Genomic DNA, 22207 nt, shown 5'->3' on the forward strand with positions numbered 1-22207 from the left:
TCCTGAAGTTTACCGGAAGCTTTTGATTATTGTTAAAAAGTACTTAAAGGAATAGTTCACCCAAAAATGGAAATTTGATGATAATTTATTCAACCTCACTAGTTTCTTTCTTCATCAAAACAGAATTTAAGATTTTTAGGATTTCATTTCAGGCCTCCTCCTTTAATCAATGCAAAATAAAAATTTTGACGGTCCAAAATGCATATTTAGGTTGCATCAATATAATCCACACGACTCCAGTCCACAAATAAAGTTCTTCTGAACCCAAACGATTGATTATTTTTAGAAACAAAACAATACATATATACTTTTTAACAACAAATGTTCACTTCAGTACATCTCTGTGACGCGCGCTCATGAGAGGAATAACGTAAGCTTGTTCGTAAGGTCACGCGTCACTTGGAGGAGGCAGTTTTCACGAGAAGGAGCTGTACAAAAGTTTAAATGTCTTTGCTGTAGATTTGTAAATGTATATGTGTATTGTTCAAAATGGTTGTTTGGCGTGTGTATCCTGGATGATTCAACCTTTAGAAACACCAAAGAAAATGCATGCCAGGAAAAATATGAACTTTTCATCGATTGCCTATACATGATCATGAACGATTGAAGCTCTGGCTTATTACGCTGAACCTGGATATCAGTTCACCCCTAAATTCTCTCAAATATTGGAGGGTGTGCAGTGAACATTTCACCCCTGAGGATTTCGGACCATCGAAAGAAACAAAGGGTCGATATCTGAATTCATCGGCTGTGCCTGTGCTGTTTTTCCAGCGAGTAAATTATCAGCAAATTTTCATTTTTGGGTGAATTATTCCTTTAAATATTTATCTTTTCATATAGTGAAAAGATTGTGTCACTTTAGAATACATTAATTTAAGCACTTGTGCTGAATTGATGACGTTTATGTTGACTCTCTGTGTTTTTTGAGCTTTAAAAGGGAAATCTCCATTCACTTGTATTTTAAGGACCTACTGAGCTGAGATAATTTTATATTTTTCTTCAAATGTGTTCTGGTGAAGAAAGAAAGTCATACACACCTCAGATATAATGAGGGTGAGTAAATTATGAAAGAATTTTTGGGTGAACTATCATTTTTAGTATGATGAATGGACACTTTATACAACACTATTTATAATAGCGCATAACTTGTTATGCTATTAATTTCTACATTTGCATTACATAAACAACATTTCAAATGTTTTGTTCAAGTGTGATCAAACTGCGCGGTAGCTCAACTATAGAGCGTTGCATTTCGAAACAAAAATCTAGGGTACGAGTCCTGAAGAGCAATGAGTCAACATGTATCATAGAAGCACCACAAAATGACGTGGTTGCTTCACCAATTGAGTTTTTTACCACACATTTGCTTTTTTTGTGACACTATCAGTTAGGTTTAAGGTTTAGGGTAGGTAGAAAATAATCTCGCTTTTAGCACCACACAATGAACATTTCATTTTGAATGGCCACAACACGTGTAAGGAACAACGCAATATAAATTTAGCAAAAAAATCTCACCAGTCAAATCATGAGATCAGGCTCACTATAAAGGTTTGAATGCAATACAATGCAACAAAAAATGCCAATGTAGCATTTTGTCCCTCTACACCGCATTATTTTGGAAAAAGTAGCTTGTTACTAGAAAAGTCAAAACTACTGTCATATTACCAACTAAAATATAGTAGTGTATTTTTTGTTGGTTCTTCCCAATGCAGGTAAAAATGAATTGGGCCTGCTCAAATGTGCTCTCAGATATTTCATGATTCTCAGGCATTTTAGTCTAAGTGACATGAGCACATTGCTTTTAATCAGTATTAGTACAAGCATCTGCAGTGCTGCACAGTATCACATTACAGACAACATGGACTTTAAAAAAGAAGCTTAAAATACGAGAGTAAACAAGAGTCTCCATTAGCATTTGGGTAATTGGCAGGGATATTGTAACCTCTACGTTTGGTGTCATCAAATCCTCTTAGAAATCAGTTCTAGAGATTGTACCATGCAGCTTGTGGCTCTTGTCAAGAGTGATACCCAGACCCCGCGCCAGTCTACGATAGGAGCTCTACGGCTGATCTGCGTGCATGATGGGAAGATAATCTTAGGCAGGGCTGGCACTCTGCTCTACTTATCTATGACCCTCTCTGAGCTCCCTTTGTCTGAATGGAGTCAATGCTCGCTGAGTGCACTTGAAAGAAGCTGTCAGCAAATCCTCCTGTAACCAGCCGAGGATCAAAGCCGTGTTGTGCTAATGGTAATCGAGCTGAAATCTCAGCAAGCGGCCACAGTTGTGACATGCTGAAAGATGCCACCGGAACAATGCATGGCATGCTGCACAACCCAGGACTGTGCATTTATTCATTTGAACTAATATACCGGGTTCAATACAAGTTGAGCTCAATCAACAAAATATGTGGAGTATGTTGATTACCACAAAAATTAATTAACTTGCCTTTTCTTAAAAAATTTAATAAAATCTGTGTTACAGTGAGGCACTTACAAAGGAATTTTTGAACATTAAAATACTCATTGTTTCAAAAGTTTAGCCACAAGAAGTAAACAATATTTGTGTAAACATGATTTTAGTGTGATAAGATCGCTTACTAACCTTTACTGTGTAAAGTTACACCATGACGATGTTATGTCAACAACAATTGCTGTTATATTGTGTATGACAATTAATGACCTTAAGTATGAGCTATAGTAATAGTGATAATAACCACAGCAAACACCACTGGGGCCGGAATCACAAACCGTTCTTAAGAAGAAAATTCTTCTTAACTACCATTCTTCTTAATTTCTAAATTAAGATAAAAGTTGAATATTTTGTATTCCTGAAAAAAATTATTTTTCTTAAGATTGCTATTTAGAAAAAAATAAATAAATGTCTTAAAAATTGTTGTAAATAACATCTTAAAGTTAGGATAACCAGTTCAGTATAGACGCTGACTACCACCCCTGGAGTCACGAGTTTGGATCCAGGGTGTGCTGAGTGACTCCAGCCAGGTCTCCTAAGCAACCAAATTGGCCCGGTTGCTTGGAAGGGTAGAGTAACATGGGGTAACCTCCTCGTGGTTGTGATTAGGTGTTCTCGCTCTCAATGAGACGTGTGGTAAGTTGTGTGTGGATCACGGAGAGAAGCATGAGCCTCCACATGCTGTGAGTCTCCGCGGTGTCATACACAGCGAGCCACGTGATAAGATGCGCGGATTGACTGTCTCAGAAGCAGAGGCAGCTGAGACTTGTCCTCTGCCACCCGGATTGAGGTGAGTAACCGTGCCACCACGAGGACTTAGTAAGTAGTGGGAATTGGGCATTCCAAAATTGGGGAGAACAGGGGATGAATAAAAAAACATTTGTATAACCTTAAAGTTGACTTATATCCCTAAAGGTAAGATGTTTAATACATTTACTGGGTTGTTTCAAATGTGACGTGTTCTTTCATGTTCACTGTCAGAACAAATTTGCAAAAATTGTAGAATGGTTTGTCACTGGGGCAGTACCCTCAAAGGTACACCTGTGTAACTTTAACATGGGTACATATTAGAACTCTTACAGCATGTACCTTATAAGAGGCAAATATGTACCCTTGGTGACTAACTTGGACCTCAGTGTTATGGTACTTTAATGTAACTTTGGAAAAGGTTCAAATTTGGCCTTTTAAGGGTACTTGACAAGCCCTTTTACCTTATGAATGGCAACTTGCACTCAATACAGCTTATTAAAAATTGCCAACATGATGTTTAATCATATTGATTAAATAACATGTCACATTTAATAATTTGACATTTGTTCCATTTTTGTTCACATTGTCACAAGATTGACGCTTTAAACATCTCAGAATCACAATTTGTCATCAAATATAGCAGGATACATATACAGTATCTCACAAAAGTGAGTACAGCCCTCACATTTTTGTAAATATTTGATTATATCTTTTCATGTGACAACACTGAAGAAATGACACTTTGCTACAATGTTAAGTAGTGTGTACAGCTTGTATAACAGTGTAAATTTGCTGTCCCCTCAAATTAACTCAACACAGCCATTAATGTCTAAACCGCTGGCAACAAAAGTGAGTACACCCCTAAGTGAAAATGTCCAAATTGGGCCAAATTAGCCATTTTCCCTCCCCGGTGTCATGTGATTCGTTAGTGTTACAAGGTCTCAGGTGTGAATGGGGAGCAGGTGTGTTAAATTTGTTGTCATCGCTCTCACACTCCCTCATACTGGTCACTGGATGTTCAACATGGCACCTCATGGCAAAGAACTCTCTGAGGATATGAAAAAAAAGAATTGTTGCTCTACATAAGATGGCCTAGGCTATAAGAAGATTGCCAAGACCCTGACACTGAGCAGCAGCATGGTGACCAAGACCATACAGCGGTTTAACAGGACAGGTTCCACACAGAACAGGCCTCGCCATGGTCGACCAAAGAAGTTGAGTGCACGTGCTCAGCATCATATCCAGTGGTTGTCTTTGGGAAATAGACGTGTGAGTGCTACCAGCATTGCTGCAGAGGTTAAAGGGGTGGGGGGCCAGCCTGTCAGTGCTCAGACCATACGCTGCACACTGCATCAAATTGGTCTGCATGGCTGTCGTCCCAGAAGGAAGCCTCTTCTAAAGATGATGCACAAGAAAGCCCGCAAACAGTTTGCTGAATACAAGCAGACTAAGGACATGGATTACTGCAACCATGTCCTGTGGTCTGATGAGACCAATATAAACTTATTTGGTTCAGATGGTGTCAAGTGTGTGTGGCGGCAACCAGGTGAGGAGTACAAAGACAACAGTTCCAGCATGATAACGACCCCAAACACACCTCCAAGACGACCACTGCCTTGCTAAAGAAGCTGAGGGTGAAGGTGATGGACTGGCCAAGCATGTCTCCAGACCTAAACCCTATTGAGCATCTGTGGGGCATCCTCAAATGGAAGGTGGAGGAGCACAAGGTCTCTAACATTCACTAGCTCCGTGATGTCGTTATGGAGGAGTGGAAGAGGACTCCAGTGGCAACCTGTGAAGCTCTGGTGAACTCCATGCCCAAGAGGGTTAAAGCAGTGCTGGAAAATAATGGTGGCCATACAAAATATTGACACTTTGGGGCCAATTTGGACATTTTCTCTTAGGGGTGTACTCACTTTTGTTGCCAGCGGTTTAGACATGAATGGCTGTGTGTTGAGATATTTTGAGGGGACAGCAAATTTACACTGTAATACAAGCTGTACCACTCACTACTTTACATTGTAGCAAAGTGTCATTTCTTCAGTGTTGTCACATGAAAAGATATAATCAAATATTTACTAAAATATGAGGGGTGTACTCACTTTTGTGAGATACTGTACATTATTCAGCAATTCTGCTCAGAAATATTACTACACGTTTAATTTTAACTAACATTTAAAATATTATTTAATACATGCCCAAAAATTCACGTTATTCTCCTCAGCATCCACGCACAACTCACCATGAGCGAGAACCACATTATAAGGACCATGAGGAGGTTAACCCAAAGTGACTACACTCCCTAGCAACCGGGCCAATTTAGAAGACCTGGCTTTAGTCACTGAGCACGCCCTGGATTCGACATTGCGATTCCAGGTGTGGTAGTCAGTGTCTTTACTTGCTGAGCTACCCAAGCCCCCATCCACAACACGTTTTAGATTGTTTTGTGTTTTATGTTATTTTTATTTTCAGCTATCAAATCATATAAATGTATTGTTTTGAGGATTCATTCTTAATATGGGGACCAATTATGCTTGTCAATTCAATATAGCGCTCTCTCTCTCTCGCTCTCCGTGATCTATAGAGTACATAGAAACTGGCCACCATTCACTAGAAATCCATCATTTACGTAAAAAATTATAACGAGTTGCTAAAAGTTTCATAGATAGATACATTTATCGTTTCTATTAAACAGTGTTGAAGTACTGAATTTGTTGTATTAGACAAGGCAACCTCGTGAGCAGGTTAGTGAAATCAGACAATGGCCTGTCATCTTATTCTTATGAAAAGTTAAGGGAGAAAATATTGGAGAACTTCTTAGGAAGTTTCAAAGAATTGCACTGAGGAACACTCAATCTTCTTAGAATTTATTTTAAGAACATTTTCGTGAATCTGGCCTCTGGTATCTAAAATATCAGTTAAAATTGAAACCATTTAAAAGCTTCAAGTGTCCTGAAAGCTTTTTACATAGACGATTTTAGCATACTTGCATTTGTCCTTCTGAAATTGTAAAAAGAGGGATTAAAATAGTTTTCTACTGAGCGTTAGTAACAACACACCCTAATTATTTCTCTTTATATGGCATACCTTTTGAAGAAACCTCTAGATGACCTCAGCTTTATACCTTAAGCACCTGAGGCCCAGATTAAGAGTTCAAACTCCAAGCAGCAAAAAAAAAATTAAGAAGAAGAAGAGGAAAAACCCATTGCGACTAAGTGATTTCCCCTCCTGAAGGTAAGTGTGTTCAGGTAGAGTTAATCTATTAGTGGCGTGCTGTATGGTCTCCACCCAGCCCCTCAGCACCACTCACAGGGGCTGTGGATCAAGCATAGTCATGTCTGAAAGTGTTATGTACCTGTCGGAGGTCAATGAAGGCCAACTGTAGCGTGTCTCCCTGGAATCCTGGCACAGGCTCAGAACTGGCAAACACTGAGAGAGGAACAGGAAAACATCTTAGTCATGTAGATACAGAACACAGCATTAATTGGAGTGCACTGTGTAAAGATCCTAAATCAAACTCTTATGTAAATAAAGGATGGATGATATATTAAAGGAATGTTCCGGGTTGAATACAGGTTTAGGTCAATCGACAGTATATATATATAATTATATATATTATCTATACAGTATATAGATAATATATATTAGTATTTACTGTAACCTGCATTTTCTAGAAATGATTTTTGTGGTAATTAAAATTATGCAATGAATGGTGTCAATTGAGCTTAACTTGTATTGAACCCAGAACATTCCACAGAATAAGCATTTTTTTCAAAGTGGTGTGCTTCTCTTTTCTCTTGATCAAGGCCTGACGGCAGCTGAAATAGCTTTGTGCCATTGAAGCATTGCATACATTGAAGCACTATATCGAATCTTTAATCATTTTGGGAAAAAAACATGATCTGTGATGTCCTAAGCTTCATTCGTCGGAAAATCCCATGACTGCTTTGGTATGTGGTTCAAAGCTGTGCAAATCCCAGTACAAGTTTGAACCCAATACAGTCACTTAAGCACATTTCATACCCATTTTAATAAAATGTAACAGCCCATTCCACAAGCATATTTATGTTCCAATCTAGATGTTAATAAGCAGTTATTAATTTACACTCAGATAATATTTTTATTTTTAACAGAACTCAGTAATTCTCAACTCATATATGAAGCCTTGGAGTCGTCACTTGGATATTACATATTTATTTATAAACACTTCAGTCTATAAAGAAGACAACGACATAATAGCGTTGATAATCAATTCCAGATTTATTGCTAGTTGACCAACAAATGAAAGTACAATCATTCTTGTACAGAAGCTTTGAGTACACACCCAATTTCAATATGTTTGTAATGAAAGCCCCTTTGCTTCAGAAAACTTAATTTTCCCATCATTACTCCACAGATACCAGATTACAACTGAGAGATCAGGTCAGCAGATTTGTGAGTCGCTAAATAAAACTGAGATCAAACCCATCTCCTTGATATAGAGAAGCCTATTGCAATAAACAGAAGATGAAAATAATGTGCCTTTTATGTTATTAGCTTCTCCAGGCTCCAAAAGACGTTTTCTCATGGGAAATATAAGTCGAAATTAGAGGTCGACCGATTAATGGGCCGATTTTTTGCATTTTTTACATAATCGGCATCGGCCAATATCCATGCATATCAAGCCGATTATTAGGCAGGCGCATCTGTGGGCAGCCTAGTGCTGTTGTGGAACACGTGTTCGACGCACACTGCCCCTAGAGTCATTTTCCAGCAGAGTGAGCAGACCTCATCCAGTGCCTAAGGAAGGAGCTAAGTTCCTTGGAGAAAACAGTAAGGGTTAAATTTGTATAACTTCTTTAGATTTAATTAAAAACTTTTGATATGTTACTGCCAACTTCAAGAAAAAACGTGACAAACGCGATAGTTGACATGACGTTCAGCTACTTTGGATATTGATAGCGTAGTTGAAGTTGCATTATCACAGCAGAAGGGTTGCTATCATGTCACAATAAGCAAGAATTTTGCAATTACAGACAGTGAATCTGAGACTTTTATTTGTTCTGTTTGTGTGTCTTATATTTGAGAGGGTTGTCACTCAATGCAGATAAATAAGTAATAAAAATATACCAACGCAGTATATGCTAGTGAAGGACTGGCTTTGGTAAGCTCGGACGTTATCGGTTTTGCTGTCAGTACTGGAGAAATTAAGAAAATACATTCTTTATTGCTATAAAGAGAAAGTTATTTTATCTCGCCAGCCATTTCTATGTATAATAATATGAAACCATTTGTCTGTGATGCAATTTAGCTATTCGCAGTCAGAGAGAGAGAGAGAGAGAGAGAGAGAGAGAGAGAGAGAGAGAGAGAGAGAACTCACTCACGCGGTGCCACAGCGAGCACAAAACGAGCCCAACACGAGCCCAGCATAATGAGTGACAGAACTAAACATTCAAACATAGCCTGGTTTAGATATGTGATTATTAGTCTGATTTTATTTTAGATTTCGCCTTCCAATGATTATAAAAAGAATATTTATACATAAGCCGCATTCTGTCTAGCACAACTTCCTTCCCTTCACAGCGGTGCACTGACATTTCTCCCTAAAACTCAAAACTTAACGTCAGAATCAGCACGATCGGTGATTGTTGTAAAATGCAGTCTAGCTACTGTTGCTAAATTGCGGGACGCGTTTAATAATAAAAAGAGCGCAAGAGATAGGCTACCGTTCCCAAGGCGGCGCGCGCTCCGAAACACACCGCAAAGAGACAAGCAAAGTATAGGCTATTTTGGGTTTCATGCATCTAAACGATCAACTATACACAAAAATATGTCAAAACAACTGGCTTGGAGATTCACTTAAACACAGTTTATGTCTTAAATGGACGTAGTTATGGAAATAGTTGGGGAGAAAATATGCTGCATCAGGAGCTTATTAGATCTGAACTCGGTCTTAAAGGGGAAGCTGTCTATTAAACGTGTGACGATTGAGCCACTGCGAATCAAACAACAAAAGGCAAAGAGAAAATCACTTACAGCTCTTGAATGAATAACTTCTGCATTAATAAGGATTAATCTATCTATGATAACCTATGCAGTGTTATTTTAAAATTGATTACTTTATTAGATTTCTTTTTAGACCACACCTGAACAGTAATGTTAGTAGACCTTCCTGAAATAAAATTTAATATTTATATATATATATATATATATATATATATATATATATATATATATATATATATATATAAACAAAAAGAACCATTAAGAATACCGTTAAAGTACCGGATCGATAAGCAGTATCGGTAAGATAGTAATACCATTAAAACCTTAACGATACCCATCCCTAGTTATGACTGTGCTTCTCTTGGATGCTCTGAATATTGGATTACGTGTCTGGATTGCCCCTTAATTAAAGCTGCATTTGGATCTCAACCTTCGTGTCTCGGAGCAGTTCAGTAACACCTGCTTTGTTTATTTAATATATTTGTTATACATTATTTATACAATATGTTTTTACATTATACATTTTTAATTTAAGTGTACAAGTGCAGATTGGTCAAGTGTTCAATAAATGTATTTGTTGAGAAATGTTGTCTATCTTAAGTAATTATGTGTGTTACATTTTATCTTTCAAATAAAAGGTTCAAATAAGAGGTTAAAAACAAGCACATATCGGCCAAATATCGGCCAAAATAAATCGGCAGCATTAATCGGCCATCGGCCGACCCGGATTTCAAAAGATCGGCGTCGGCATCGGCCTGAAAAAAACAATATCGGTCGACCTCTAGTTGAAATAATGAAAAAAGATAGAAATTTAAGTCACAATCGTGAGAAAACAACTTTTGTTATGCCGAGATCTCGAGAAAACAACTTTTGTTATGTTGAGATCATGAGAAACAAGTCATGATCTCGAGAAAACAACTTTTGTTATGTTGAGATCATGAGAAAACAACTTTTTTTATGTTGAGATCACGAGACAATGAAGTCGTGATCTCGAGAAAACAACTTTTGTTACGTTGAGATCATAAGAGATCAACTTTTGTTATGCTGAGATCATGAGAAAATTAAGTTGTGATCTCGAGAAAACAAGTTTTGTTATGTCGAGATCTTGAGAAAACAACTTTTGTTATGTTGAGATCATGAGAAAACATCTCGGGTTACATGTGTAACCCTTGTTCCCTGAAAAAAGCAGAACAAGATGCTGCGCTTTTGCTAAGCGCTATGGGGAAAAATCCTAGTTGTGACCAAGCTGAAATAATGTGTGTAACACGTCAATGAACACTGACCGGAATTTATAGCCTTGGCTGATGTAATCATTAGATGCACCTGCGGCCAGGCTATAAATGGATACGTCACCAGGTGTCGTCAGATACTTCTTTTTGAAGAGCAGTCCTGGGATGTCCCAGTGCGGCAAAGAAGCGCAGCATCTCGTTCCGCTTTTTTCAGGGAACAAGGGTTACACATGCTTCACTATGATGCTGCGCTTTTGCTAAGCGCTATGGGGAACGCAATACCCATGCCGGCTGTCCGGACCCCTGTGGTTGTGCAGTGTACTCACAAAAACGCGAGAGGTCTCAGACATGAGCTTGAGATGTAGAGCATAGCATAAACATCTAAACCATAAAATTTTGATGAATGTGTGCGGAGAGGACCAGCCTGCCGCATCACAAACTTGTTCAGGCATGAGCTGAGATGTCGACTCAAGGGCATAAGAGCCCGGAGTGCAGAACATCCAAACTATAAAAGTCCAATGAATGTGTGCGGAGAGGACAACCTGCCGCATCACAAACTTGTTTAGGCATGGGCTGAGATGTCGACTCAAGGACATAAGAGTCCGGAGTAGCAAAGCATCTAACCCATAAAGTTCAAAGAATGTGTGCGAAGAGAACCCTATCGCAACACAAACTTGTCATAAAAACTGATGAATGTGAGCGGAGAGGACCAGCCTGCCGCATCACAAACATGTCCAGACATGAGCTTGAGATGTCGACTCAAGGGCATAAGAGCCCGGAGTGGCAGAACATCCAAACTATAAAAATCTAATGAATGTGTGCGTAGAGGACAACCTGCTGCATCACAAACTTGCTGCAGAGGGAGACCTCTAGCCAAGGTTTTAGAGGAGGAGAGCCCTCTGGTAGAGTGTGCCCTAAAACCTACTGGTGAAGCTTGACCGCGCGCCTCGTAGGCCCGGGCAATAATGAGGATGCCTCTTTGAGGGCACCCCGCCCACCAAGCCGTGGCAAACCGCAGTGGCCACATAGAACCTGGCAGTGGCTCGCCTATGGGTGTGGCTATGTGGGTTTGCAAGTGCCCGCTGACAGTTCTTTCTACAGAAAATCCAGAACTGAAGTAAACTGGCAGTTAGCTGGTTCTGTAATATGAACTTTAGTAGATGGAAATGAATGCAGGCGCATTTGTGCTATGTATGCGTTACTACGATCAGCCCAAGTAGAGGGAGCCCTAGCACTTGAAATGGTCTCGATAACCTCAAGAGAATACCCTGTGAACCTCATTTGGTACCCTTAGGGGCCAGACATGAAAGGTTTCACAATTCGGGCCAAGGATGAGAAGGTCCTCCCTGTTCGGAATCGCCCAAGGCGAGCCGTCGAGGAGAGGTATTAACTCCGAGAAACATATCCTGTTCGGCCAGCGCAGCACTATTAATAGGAGGCAAGACCCTTGCTGGTGAACATTGCCAAGACTACCGGGAGCAGAGAAACCGGGGAAAGAAACGCAAACAGACGCATTCTGGGTCATGTATGTGTCTTAACGTCCAGACCCAAGGGGGCTGGGTGATTTCAGGGAGAAGTAGAGGAGACATTGCGCTATTCATAGAGGCGAAGAGGTCCTCTTCTGCCCTAAGATCTCACCCAAACTTGTTCCAAGTGGAAAAAGCCCGGCATTTAAAAAGGTCTCGATAACCTCAGGAGAAATCTCCCTCAGTTGGTACCCTTAGGGGCCAAACATGAAAGATTCCACAATTTGGGGCAGGGATGAAATATTGCCCTGTGCCTGACATAGAAGATCCTTCCTGTTCGGAATCGCCCAAGGCGAGCCGTCGAGGGAAGTAATTAGCTCAGAGAACCAAGCCCTGTTCGGCCAGCGCGGTGCTATCAGTAAGAGGCAAAAACCCTTGCTGGCGAACTCTGGGCAACTACTACCTTAGGGTGGAGTTCTTAACTCCCCCTTTGGTATTTTCTGTCTGGACAGTAAATCTGCTACCACATACAGGCATCCAGGGATATAACTGACCTGAGTGACAGGAGCTTGCCCTGGGCCCTAAGGAGAATCCGACGCATCAGAAATTACAGATGACAAGAACGTGGGTCTCCTTGATGGTTTATGTAAGGGGCTACCGCTGTATTGTCCACCCGCACCAAGACATGGCAGCCTCAGGAAGTATTTCAGGGAGAGAAATACAGCAGTCAACCCGAGACAGTGACCGTGACAACCGAGCTGACGACCCTCCTATCCCCTTAAGCTGGACGACCACTTAAGGCCGCTACCCCGCCCGTCAGGGAGGCGTCTGTCGTTAGCAGCCTGTGACAACAAGACGCACCTAGAGTGGGATCCAAGGCAGAAAACCGGGGTCTGAACCACATAGAAAGGGAACGAAGCCTGAGGCGCATAACCCTTATTAGTCTAGGGGTTTTGGCCCTTGGAAGAAATCCCCTGGCTTTGGGCCACAACAAAAACGGTCTCATGAGCAGAAGGTCCAGAGGGATCACCATGGACGCGGTCACCCTGAGACCTGGAAATCGTTGATACTGATAACAGTGCAATCTTGACCTAGCTTGACTTTGCTCAGGGTGATCTGAATGGACTCAATCCTAGCGGGAGACAGTTGTGCCCGCATTGTGATTGAATCTCCATACGATGCCCCGATAGACAGTGTTCTGAGTGGGAGAGAGGACACTTTTCTTGGCATTGAGTCTCAACCCCAGAGAAACAGATGAGCTAAGACGATGTCCCTGTGCTGAACTGACAGTTCCTGGAACTGCGCTAGGATCAGCCAGTCGTCTACATAATTTAGAATACAGATGCCCTGGAGTCGCAAGGAGCCAGCGCTACATGCATTGTGAATGTGCGGGTAAAAAGGGCTAGGCCGAGTGAAAGAACCTGACACTGGAAGACTTCGCCCCAGAAGCGAACCTCAGGAACGTTCCATGTTGTGGCAGAACTTCTAAATTAAGTAAAGAAGTGCGTCATAAGATCGATGGTGACCAGCCAAACGAGTTGTAGGGCTTGAGACATGACCGTCTTGACAGGCATCATCTTGGACTTGAACACCCACGGGCAGTTCAAGCTTTAAGATCTAAGCCAGACGCCACCCCTCACCCTCTATGGGAAACGGGAAGTATTTAGTGTAATAACCTAACTCTCTCTCTGGAAGGGGAACAAATACCATGGCTCCTTTAACCAGGAGATTGAGTTTTTATTTTTTTAACATAAGCCCTTATAAGACCCACAGAAAAGAATATATCTGGCAGAAGTTTCACGCTGCCAGGATCTCTGAGATGGGTATTATATTTTAACACTTCCTGTTGAGGGGTTGTTGAGTGTTTTGCGTCCTGAATAAAATGCAGGAACAGCAAAAACACCCAATTTTGACGGAAGCCTCTACAACCTGAAACACCAAGAGGTGCTGGGAATGGAGGGGCTTCGAGGGGGAACTGGGAGGGGTGAAGTGAAGCACGTGCCCCGTCCCGAGGGGAGCTACCCCCTAATCTAGGCGCAAGACCGTCAGTGTTTTCTCTTACTAGAAATTATAGTCCTGAGGTCTTGCTTCGGGGGCTGGTGAGGGCGGCGAGACTGTCCCCAATCCCTGGGAGGAGGAGCACGACTCGCCACGCTTTGCTTTTGAGCCTCCCTTCAGACAGGACCAAGGCGGGTCTGAGGCTTGCTCGTCAAGCGCAGAACCCACACTCAGGTCGTCCAGGAGGTCAGCCTGGTACGCCTGTAAAACAGCATAGTGTGTAGAGCAGCAACAGCCTGACCTGCTGCTTGATAAGCCCTTCCCACTAAAGTGGAGGTTGTCCTTCAAGGCTTTTAGGGGAGAGAGGGCTTCTTAAGTGACGATGCCGAGCCCGACGAGAGATAGCCCGCAAGCGTCTCTCCGACCGGCAGCATCACAGAATACCCCGTGCCTCAGCACCCACGATAGTCGAATATAATGACGTCGAGGGTATGTGAACACGGGAAGAATTTTTTTTTTTTAAGGGTTCCTCCATGAGCGAAAAAGCTCTTCATGGAGGTTATCAAAGAAGGGAAGGGACTCATGAGGCATTCCCTTTCTTAGACTGGAAGATAAAATCTATCCCCTAATTTAGAGGGTTTGGGGGTCTCTTTTTCGCGTGGCCAGTCCAATCTGGCAACCGCACGAGTAACAACATCGAGCAATTCCTCCATAGATTTTTTTATCGCGGACGGAAAGCTCAGAGGTGGGAAGAGAATCGCGATCCTCCTCATGATCCGAAGAAGCGTCGGAACGCGCTTCGAGATCATGTGAAGGACCAGCTGGGTTTGGGGAGAGAGCGAGAGAAAGGGATCAACCCGTCTCTTGCTCCTCAGCCAAATCCATGCAAGAGCCCCACGAACGATCTTTGTTTTTTTTCGTTTTTTTATTTCGTGAGTGCTGACTCCCGGAAGCAAGCGAGGCGAGCGCGAAGCACTTTGCCTGTTAAAGCAAATCGCAGTGCTCGCACCCGCCCTGCTGCAACGAGAGAGCAGCGTGCTCTTCCCCCAAACAAACAGAGCAAAAATCGTTTGCGGCTTTCAGTCATTCTCTCTTTATTTCTTTTCTTTTATATATATATATATATATATATATATATATATATATATATATATATAATATTTTCTAAACAGAAGAGAAAAGAGAAAAAGGTTCACTGCACACTGCCTAACAAATTCTAACTCCTAACAGAGGAAAGAAAGTTTTGACAGGGTTTGTAAAACACACATACACAGAATCGCTCTGAAAAAAAGAGTTTCTGACGACACCTGGTGACGTATCCATTTATAGCCTGGCCGCAGGTGCATCTAATGATTACATCAGCCGAGGCTATAAATTCCGGTCAATGTTCATTGACGTGTTACACACATATTCACAGTTCGGTCATAACTGGGATTGTTCCCCATAGCGCTTAGCACAAGCGCAGCATCATAGTGAAGCTTTTTGTAAAGGAAACAACTTTTGTTATGTTGAGATCATGAGAAAATGAAGTTGTGATAGAGAAAACAACTTTTGTTATGCCAAGATCTCCAGAAAACAACTTTTGTTACGTTGAGATCATGAGAAAATTATGTCGTGATCGAGAAAACAACTTTTGTTATGTTGAGCTCATGAGAAAAGGAAGTCATGATCTCGAGAAAACAACTTTTGTTATGTTGAGATCATAAGAAAACAACTTTTGTTATGTTGAGATCATGAGAAAACAACTTTTGTTATGTTGAGATCATGAGAAAAGGAAGTCGTGATCTCGAGAAAACAACTTTTATGTTGAGAAATTGAGAAAATGAAGTCGTAATCTCGAGAAAACAACTTTTGTTATGTTGAGATCATAAGAAAACAACTTTTGTTATGTTGAGATCATGAAAAAAGGAAGTCGTGATCTCGAGAAAACAACTTTTGTTATGTTGAGATCAAGAGAAAATGAAGTCGTGATCTCACGAAAACAACTTTTGTTATGCCGAGATCTCGATAAAACAACTTTTGTCATGTTGAGATCATGAGAAAATTAAGTCGAGAAAACTAGACAGAGAAAAGTGACAAAATAGGCTACCTTATTGAACGATTAGTGTGCGTAATAACTCGAAAATGTTCACCACAGTCTCCAGGTGAAATTTTACATGATTTAATTTTTACAATGTAACAATACCACATTTTGTTCAATTGGTGCACATACTAGTGATCAAAACTGTTCCTATCAGAGCAGGTGAAGAGGGAGTAATCAGGAATGTTCTTTAAAAAGTGTGTAACTCTGATAAACACTTCTTAGAAAAGCTGATAATATAAATAAAATCTACCTCGACGCTGCGGTTCACAGAGCATCATATGCCTCGACCTGCAGTCTAACTGCATATTTGAAAAACTAGCAAGGGAAATTATGCTTTATTCTTTTGGCCAAAGAAAGTGGCAAAGGACACATGACAATCCCAAAATACATTCCAACAAGCTCAGTGAAAAAAAATATACTTCTACTTCATTGAAACCTAAAAAGCATTGCTAAAAACAATCAAATAAAAAATGTATCCAACATGTGTGTATGCTATGTGTTATTTTTATGCTTTTTAATCACCTTGTTAGCTTAGTAACATGCCACATTTAAAATATTCTGAAAGCAACTGTGAGTTGTCTCACATGGGGAATGCGATTTGTACAGCGCACAGAGTTGCTGCTTATGTAGTGGATCAAATCAGTCATTCTACTTCATTTATGTAACTGCTTTAGAAGGCAGGTGTCAATAGGCAGCTTTTGTAGGACTTCAGAAGACCTGGAATATAGCACATGAGTCCTATGGAATCCTTTTTTGGTCATTTTATTTAGTCTTTTTGAAGCTTGACAGACGTGGTCACTATGAACTGTTGTTGCATTGCAGGGGTTTAAAAGAAAGAAGATTTTTTTCCCTTAATTTTGTTCCACACATTACATTTGTTTTAAAAAAAAATTTGCATTTTGTTTTGCCTTTAGAGTGGACATGCTTTTATAAATTATTATTATTTTAACGTGTTACTTGAGGTTCATTTATAACATTAGTAAAGTTTTTTTTTGCACAAAAAACTAATATATTTGCAAAATATGATCATTTTCCACCCTCATTCTGAATTTATGTCAGAAATGCTTGGTTTTGGTGCTGCTTCTCCTTTAAGACTTGACAGTAAACTCCCACTGTTCTGATTGAGTGATTATGTAAGGTATTGATGTGTTGTTGTGGGTGTTATCAGATGCAAATGTTTTCCACAGTGTGACATCACAATGTGGAGGAAGTAGTTGTGGTTTCAACAAATGCTCTTTTTGCAGTGAGGAGGAAGTTTTAAGTTCTGAAACATACAGTATGTTATTAAAGTAACAATAACCTCTTATATGCCAAAATATTAAGGAAAATGTTATTCCTCATGTCATGGCCCCTTTAATATTTTCATGTAGTTCTCGTTAAGGATTGTTAAACAGTGGCTTAATGCATATATTTTTGCACATGGCCTATTACACGCTTAATAAAAATATTGCTTACATTAGCTGTCCACACTACAGCAACAACACTGGAGGTTAACAGTTAAGATGACAGATTTTTCAATGTTAGGTGAACTTTTCCTTTAATAATCCAACCCCAAAACTCACATTCACACTGTATGACATCCAGGTTGAACTGCTGAATTGCTCCCATGCTGATCTGCTTGAGTTCAGTGTCCAACAGCATCTGCATCAGTGACGTGGCCAGGTGCTTACAGGCAGACATGCACGCCGTCTGCGCTACCTTCCCCTGAAGAACAGCACACACAAACAAACAAAACTGTGACTACAGGTGTCCTCAGCTACAAAGGGCATTAAAGATGAAGTCACATCCAGTATTCTATCTAAATTAATTTAAAGAATTTAAAGTCTGAACAGATTCTTAGTATCAGGTCGGAGCCAATTGAAGAGCTTAAAAATGAGGGGGAAATCAATAAGATCATTGCACCACTTATTGCACAATATATTTGCACATGCTTTACAGTGTTGGGTAGATTACTTCTAAAATGTAATCTGGTATTGATTACAAAGCACACATCAGTGTGTAATCTTTTAGATTACTCTTTTTAGGTGAATGAGATTACATAAAGCATCTTTTGATAAATAAAATTAAAATAGCATTAAAGGTATAGTTCACCCAAAAATGAGAATTCTCTCATCATTTACTCTTATGCCATCCCAGAAATGTATGACTTTTCATCTCAGTTGGTCCATACAAAGCAAGTGAATGGTGGCTAGAACTTTGAGATACCATTAAGCAAATAAAGGCAGCATAAAAGTAATCCATTCGATCCCAGTGGTTAAATTCATATCTTCAGAAGTGATATGACAGGTGTGGGTGAGAAACAGATCAAAATGTAGGTCCTTTTTTACTATAAATTCTCAACCCTGACCAGTAGGTGGTGATATGCACAAATAATGTGAATCGCCAAAAACAAAAAGTGAAATTGGAGATTTATAGTAAAAAAGGACTTAAATATTGATCTGTTTCTCACCCACACTTATCATATTACTTCTGAAGACATGGATTAAACAACTGGAATCTTATGGACCACTTTTATGCTGCCTTTACATGATTTTTGGAGCTTAACATTTCTGCCCAGAATTCACTAGCATTGTAATATTCTTCAAATAATCTTGAAGAACTTCAAATAAGTGTTCTGCAGATGGCATCTGAGATGGCATGAGGGTGAGTAAATGATGAGAGAACTGTAATGTTCGGTTAACTATCCCTGTAAGTACCAATTAACACTCTTTTCATTAAACAGTAAACATACAATCAAATACCGGACAGTCTTCAATGTCTGTAGTGCCATAAGTCTTGGCCTACTGCACATATTTCAGGCTCTGGCTCAGAAATTTAGCAGCACAATTAGTAAATTACACACTAACTATTGCCATTCACTGATTGGTAATCAGATAATCCATGTTATCCAAAACTGTATTGTATATGTACTGATTACACATATTTAAAAATGTAATGTAACTAAAGGCACTTGAGTTATATAATCTGACTACATATTCCAGATTACATGTAATCGGTTACTACCCAACACCAATGCTTTACTGCGTTATATTTGCGTGTGCTGCTATTGTTTAAACTGCCCACAAACTCTTCTTTTTTTTTAGCTCATGTTGCTGTATTGGCCTTATACGATGTCACAGGCATTTTCTTTTAAAGACCCCGTGAAAAAGCTTGATGAGTGCAGTTTTCTTTACTGTGTTGACATATTTCCTATTGAAACAGGAAGTTTGGGCAGGATATTTAGTTACGTCACTACTTGCTACTTGCTAGTCGGTTAAAGGTGTTATTAGGGGGAGGGGCATTCTCATAGAGAGCATATGATTGGACAAGAATCTGTGTAGTAAAAGAGGACTCATCAATATTTTTGGTCTGTTATCGCTTCAAAGCTAATACACATGAAATAAATGCCACAAAAGTCCAATATTGATTTCATGGGGTCTTTAACTGCAGGTAAACCTAAAACCATAATCCAGAACCATACCTCAAAAATACATAACATCATAATTAGTGGAAGTAATGACACAACATGGAGATGACCAAAGGTCATCCTAGCCTTGAAAATCCTCAAACTGGTGGATTTCAATTGGGACACACACAAACACATAAACACTTAAGTTGCATATCTGCAGCAGTCGTTCATGCAAGCCGACACGGCTCCTAATAAACAGGGTTGTAAAGAGGAAACCGGTGAAAGACTAGTCAAACTTGGCAAAAATAGACATCACACACTCACGAGAAAAACTCATGCAACAGCTGCTCCACCAATACATGCCGATGACTAGCAAAGAAATGAAAAACATTTATTTACCCAAAACAAAAAGACAAAGCTCTCCACAAACAATCCAGTTATAAGTGTTAATATCTATTAGATATCTATCTATTCTGTGAACCAAACACTCAAGTATCACAATGACCAACCAATCCCATGTCACAACCATACGAATAATAATAATAATAATAATAAAAGTACTTTGTGTATTTTTTTGTTGGTAATAAAAAAATAAATACAATAAAAAGCAGGGCTATATCCATTAAAAACATTCCCCATATTTAACATATTTTCAGTTACAGCCTTTAAAGGACCCAAATATAGATTATGAAAAAATTCTGTAATTTTAATGGAGAAAGAATATAAAAATGCTACAGTAAAAAAGCTGTTAGTTGGTTAACAGGTAGTTAACATATACAGCAAAAACTAATAATATATTTAACAAGACAATTTAAAAATATTTTTTAAATTGTTAGATATGTTTTTTAGATATGATTTTACCATATAATTAACAGTAAAAAATTAAATTACGTTAAACGAGAATACATTTATTTTTACGGTAAACTGTTGTTAAAATCAAGGTAAAAAACTATAATCGGTGTAACCGGAAGTTCCTGCATGACCTCTGTTGTTGCCATGATTTTAACAAAACATTTTAAAGTGAAAAGTCACTTTTTGTAATTGAAGACGGTTGGTATATTAAGTTTGCATCATTAAATCATTTAAATGGTAGTGAATTGTGAAATATTCAGACACCAGAATTACATCACGTAATGCCTGAAATATGGTCACTGTATTTTTAAGGTGAATTACAGTGAACCACAGCTGCCGCCATTTTTTTTACATAAATTTAACAAAATGTTTATTAAATGTTTATATGCAGAATTATTTTAGGACCAAAAAAGGGTAACAGGAGAAATAAAAGACCGACAGTCGACCATCACTGCCGATGTTTCTGATGAATTATTGCTGTAGTATAAGCTAGTGGTCAATCAATAAGTGTTTTTTAATGGCCGATGCCGATATCCAGCGAGCAGGGTGGCCGATACAATGCCGATATATCACAATTTAATATAGTAATTAAAATAAACATAAAATTGCTAAACAAAATGATTAAACTCTTATTTAACACTATAATTACTTAATTTCACACAAAACTTTAACTTTGTAAAAAAAGGATCTAAAAAAATGATATTGTATCATAATATATTTCTGTTTAATCCATTTAGGGCGTTCTTACACCTGGTTCATTTGAGCGCTGTCAGAGCGGTATAACGTGTATATATGAACATCCTAAGTGGTCTCAGACCCCCCTGATTCGTTTGTGGGTCCTTTAGTGGTTTGATTGATTTGTGCGATGTGAAAGCGAAGAGGTACCAGTCTGCTTTGCATTTCACGACAGAAGTACCTCGTGGCTTGCCATACATAGCTGCATTACATACTTCATATTCCAGTCACAATTTACTGTCCGCATATGGAAATTTTAAGAAAACATAGATTATATATATATATATATATATATATATATATATATATATATATAGTGTTTTTGTGTCTTATATTCCGTTTTTGTATTATTTGAGCACCTAAAATGAACAAACCGGCTGCATTCAGAGCAGAGCAGCATGTTAAGATGAACTGCTTTAAAGTGCTCTGATGGGCATACTGTCTACGGAGGTTTGCGCTAAACTCCAACAAAAATACAAGCAAGGATTTGTATAGTTTCAATTTAATTTTATTTGCGCAATGGCAAATGCAGGAGGAGATGCTTGCTTGCACCATTACTCTCGAAATGATAAAGAAACATTTTAAAATGCACACAGAATTTCAAATGCGAAATAAGGGCTTGTAGCTTTAGCATAACGTGAGAGAGTGAAGAATTTAGGACAGAAATACAGTATACATTATTAGTACTGCATAATGTAATATAATTGGCGGTGTTGTCTGGTTTCATAAATGATATAACATATAAAATTTGACTTTTTATGTATTTCTATCCCTGTGCAATTATTTTTAATTAAAACTTTAATGTATTTTTTTAAAGTCTTAAAAGTAATCATATAGCCCCATTTTATTATATGATTTCAAGTTAAATATAAATAAATTACCACTTAAGGTGTAGGCCTATCTGTACTAAGTATATGTACACCTTAAGTATGACAATTTGTATGATAATTCCTTATCATAAGCAATAGCAATTATTTATTAAAAATTATTGTCAGCCAAAATTCATAATCGTGACAGCCCTAGCAGGGGTCTGAGACCACATTAATATGAAGAGGACCAAAAAAGAAACTAGGTCCTCTTTTAAGATCACTTACATTGTGAACACCAAAAGCACTGAGGTCATTTACTGGTTCCCTTTCATGGGCCTTTTCTGCATATCGCGGCGCCATTTTGTGGTCCATTCTGTATAACGTGGCAGCTCATTTAAGCTTATCGCGGCCCATTCGGCCCGTTTCGTGGCTGACCCACTGG

At 39.2% G+C, this 22207-nt stretch overlaps 1 protein-coding gene across 3 annotated transcripts in view; it reads right to left on the bottom strand.

Annotated features, from left to right (window-relative positions):
• LOC127633754 (exocyst complex component 6-like) overlaps positions 1–22207 on the bottom strand; it is a 113723-nt gene that overhangs the window by 18866 nt on the left and 72650 nt on the right. For all 3 annotated transcript variants that reach the window (XM_052113036.1, XM_052113037.1, XM_052113035.1), the window contains 2 exons: positions 17544–17685; positions 6576–6649 (listed from right to left, as the gene is read on the bottom strand). In XM_052113036.1, coding sequence (XP_051968996.1) covers positions 6576–6649; positions 17544–17685 — 216 coding nt within the window. The remainder of the gene's footprint in view (positions 1–6575; positions 6650–17543; positions 17686–22207) is intronic.

Source organism: Xyrauchen texanus, chromosome 40, assembly GCF_025860055.1.
Source record: "Xyrauchen texanus isolate HMW12.3.18 chromosome 40, RBS_HiC_50CHRs, whole genome shotgun sequence".
In the NCBI taxonomy this organism is placed as follows: Eukaryota; Metazoa; Chordata; class Actinopteri; order Cypriniformes; family Catostomidae; genus Xyrauchen; species Xyrauchen texanus.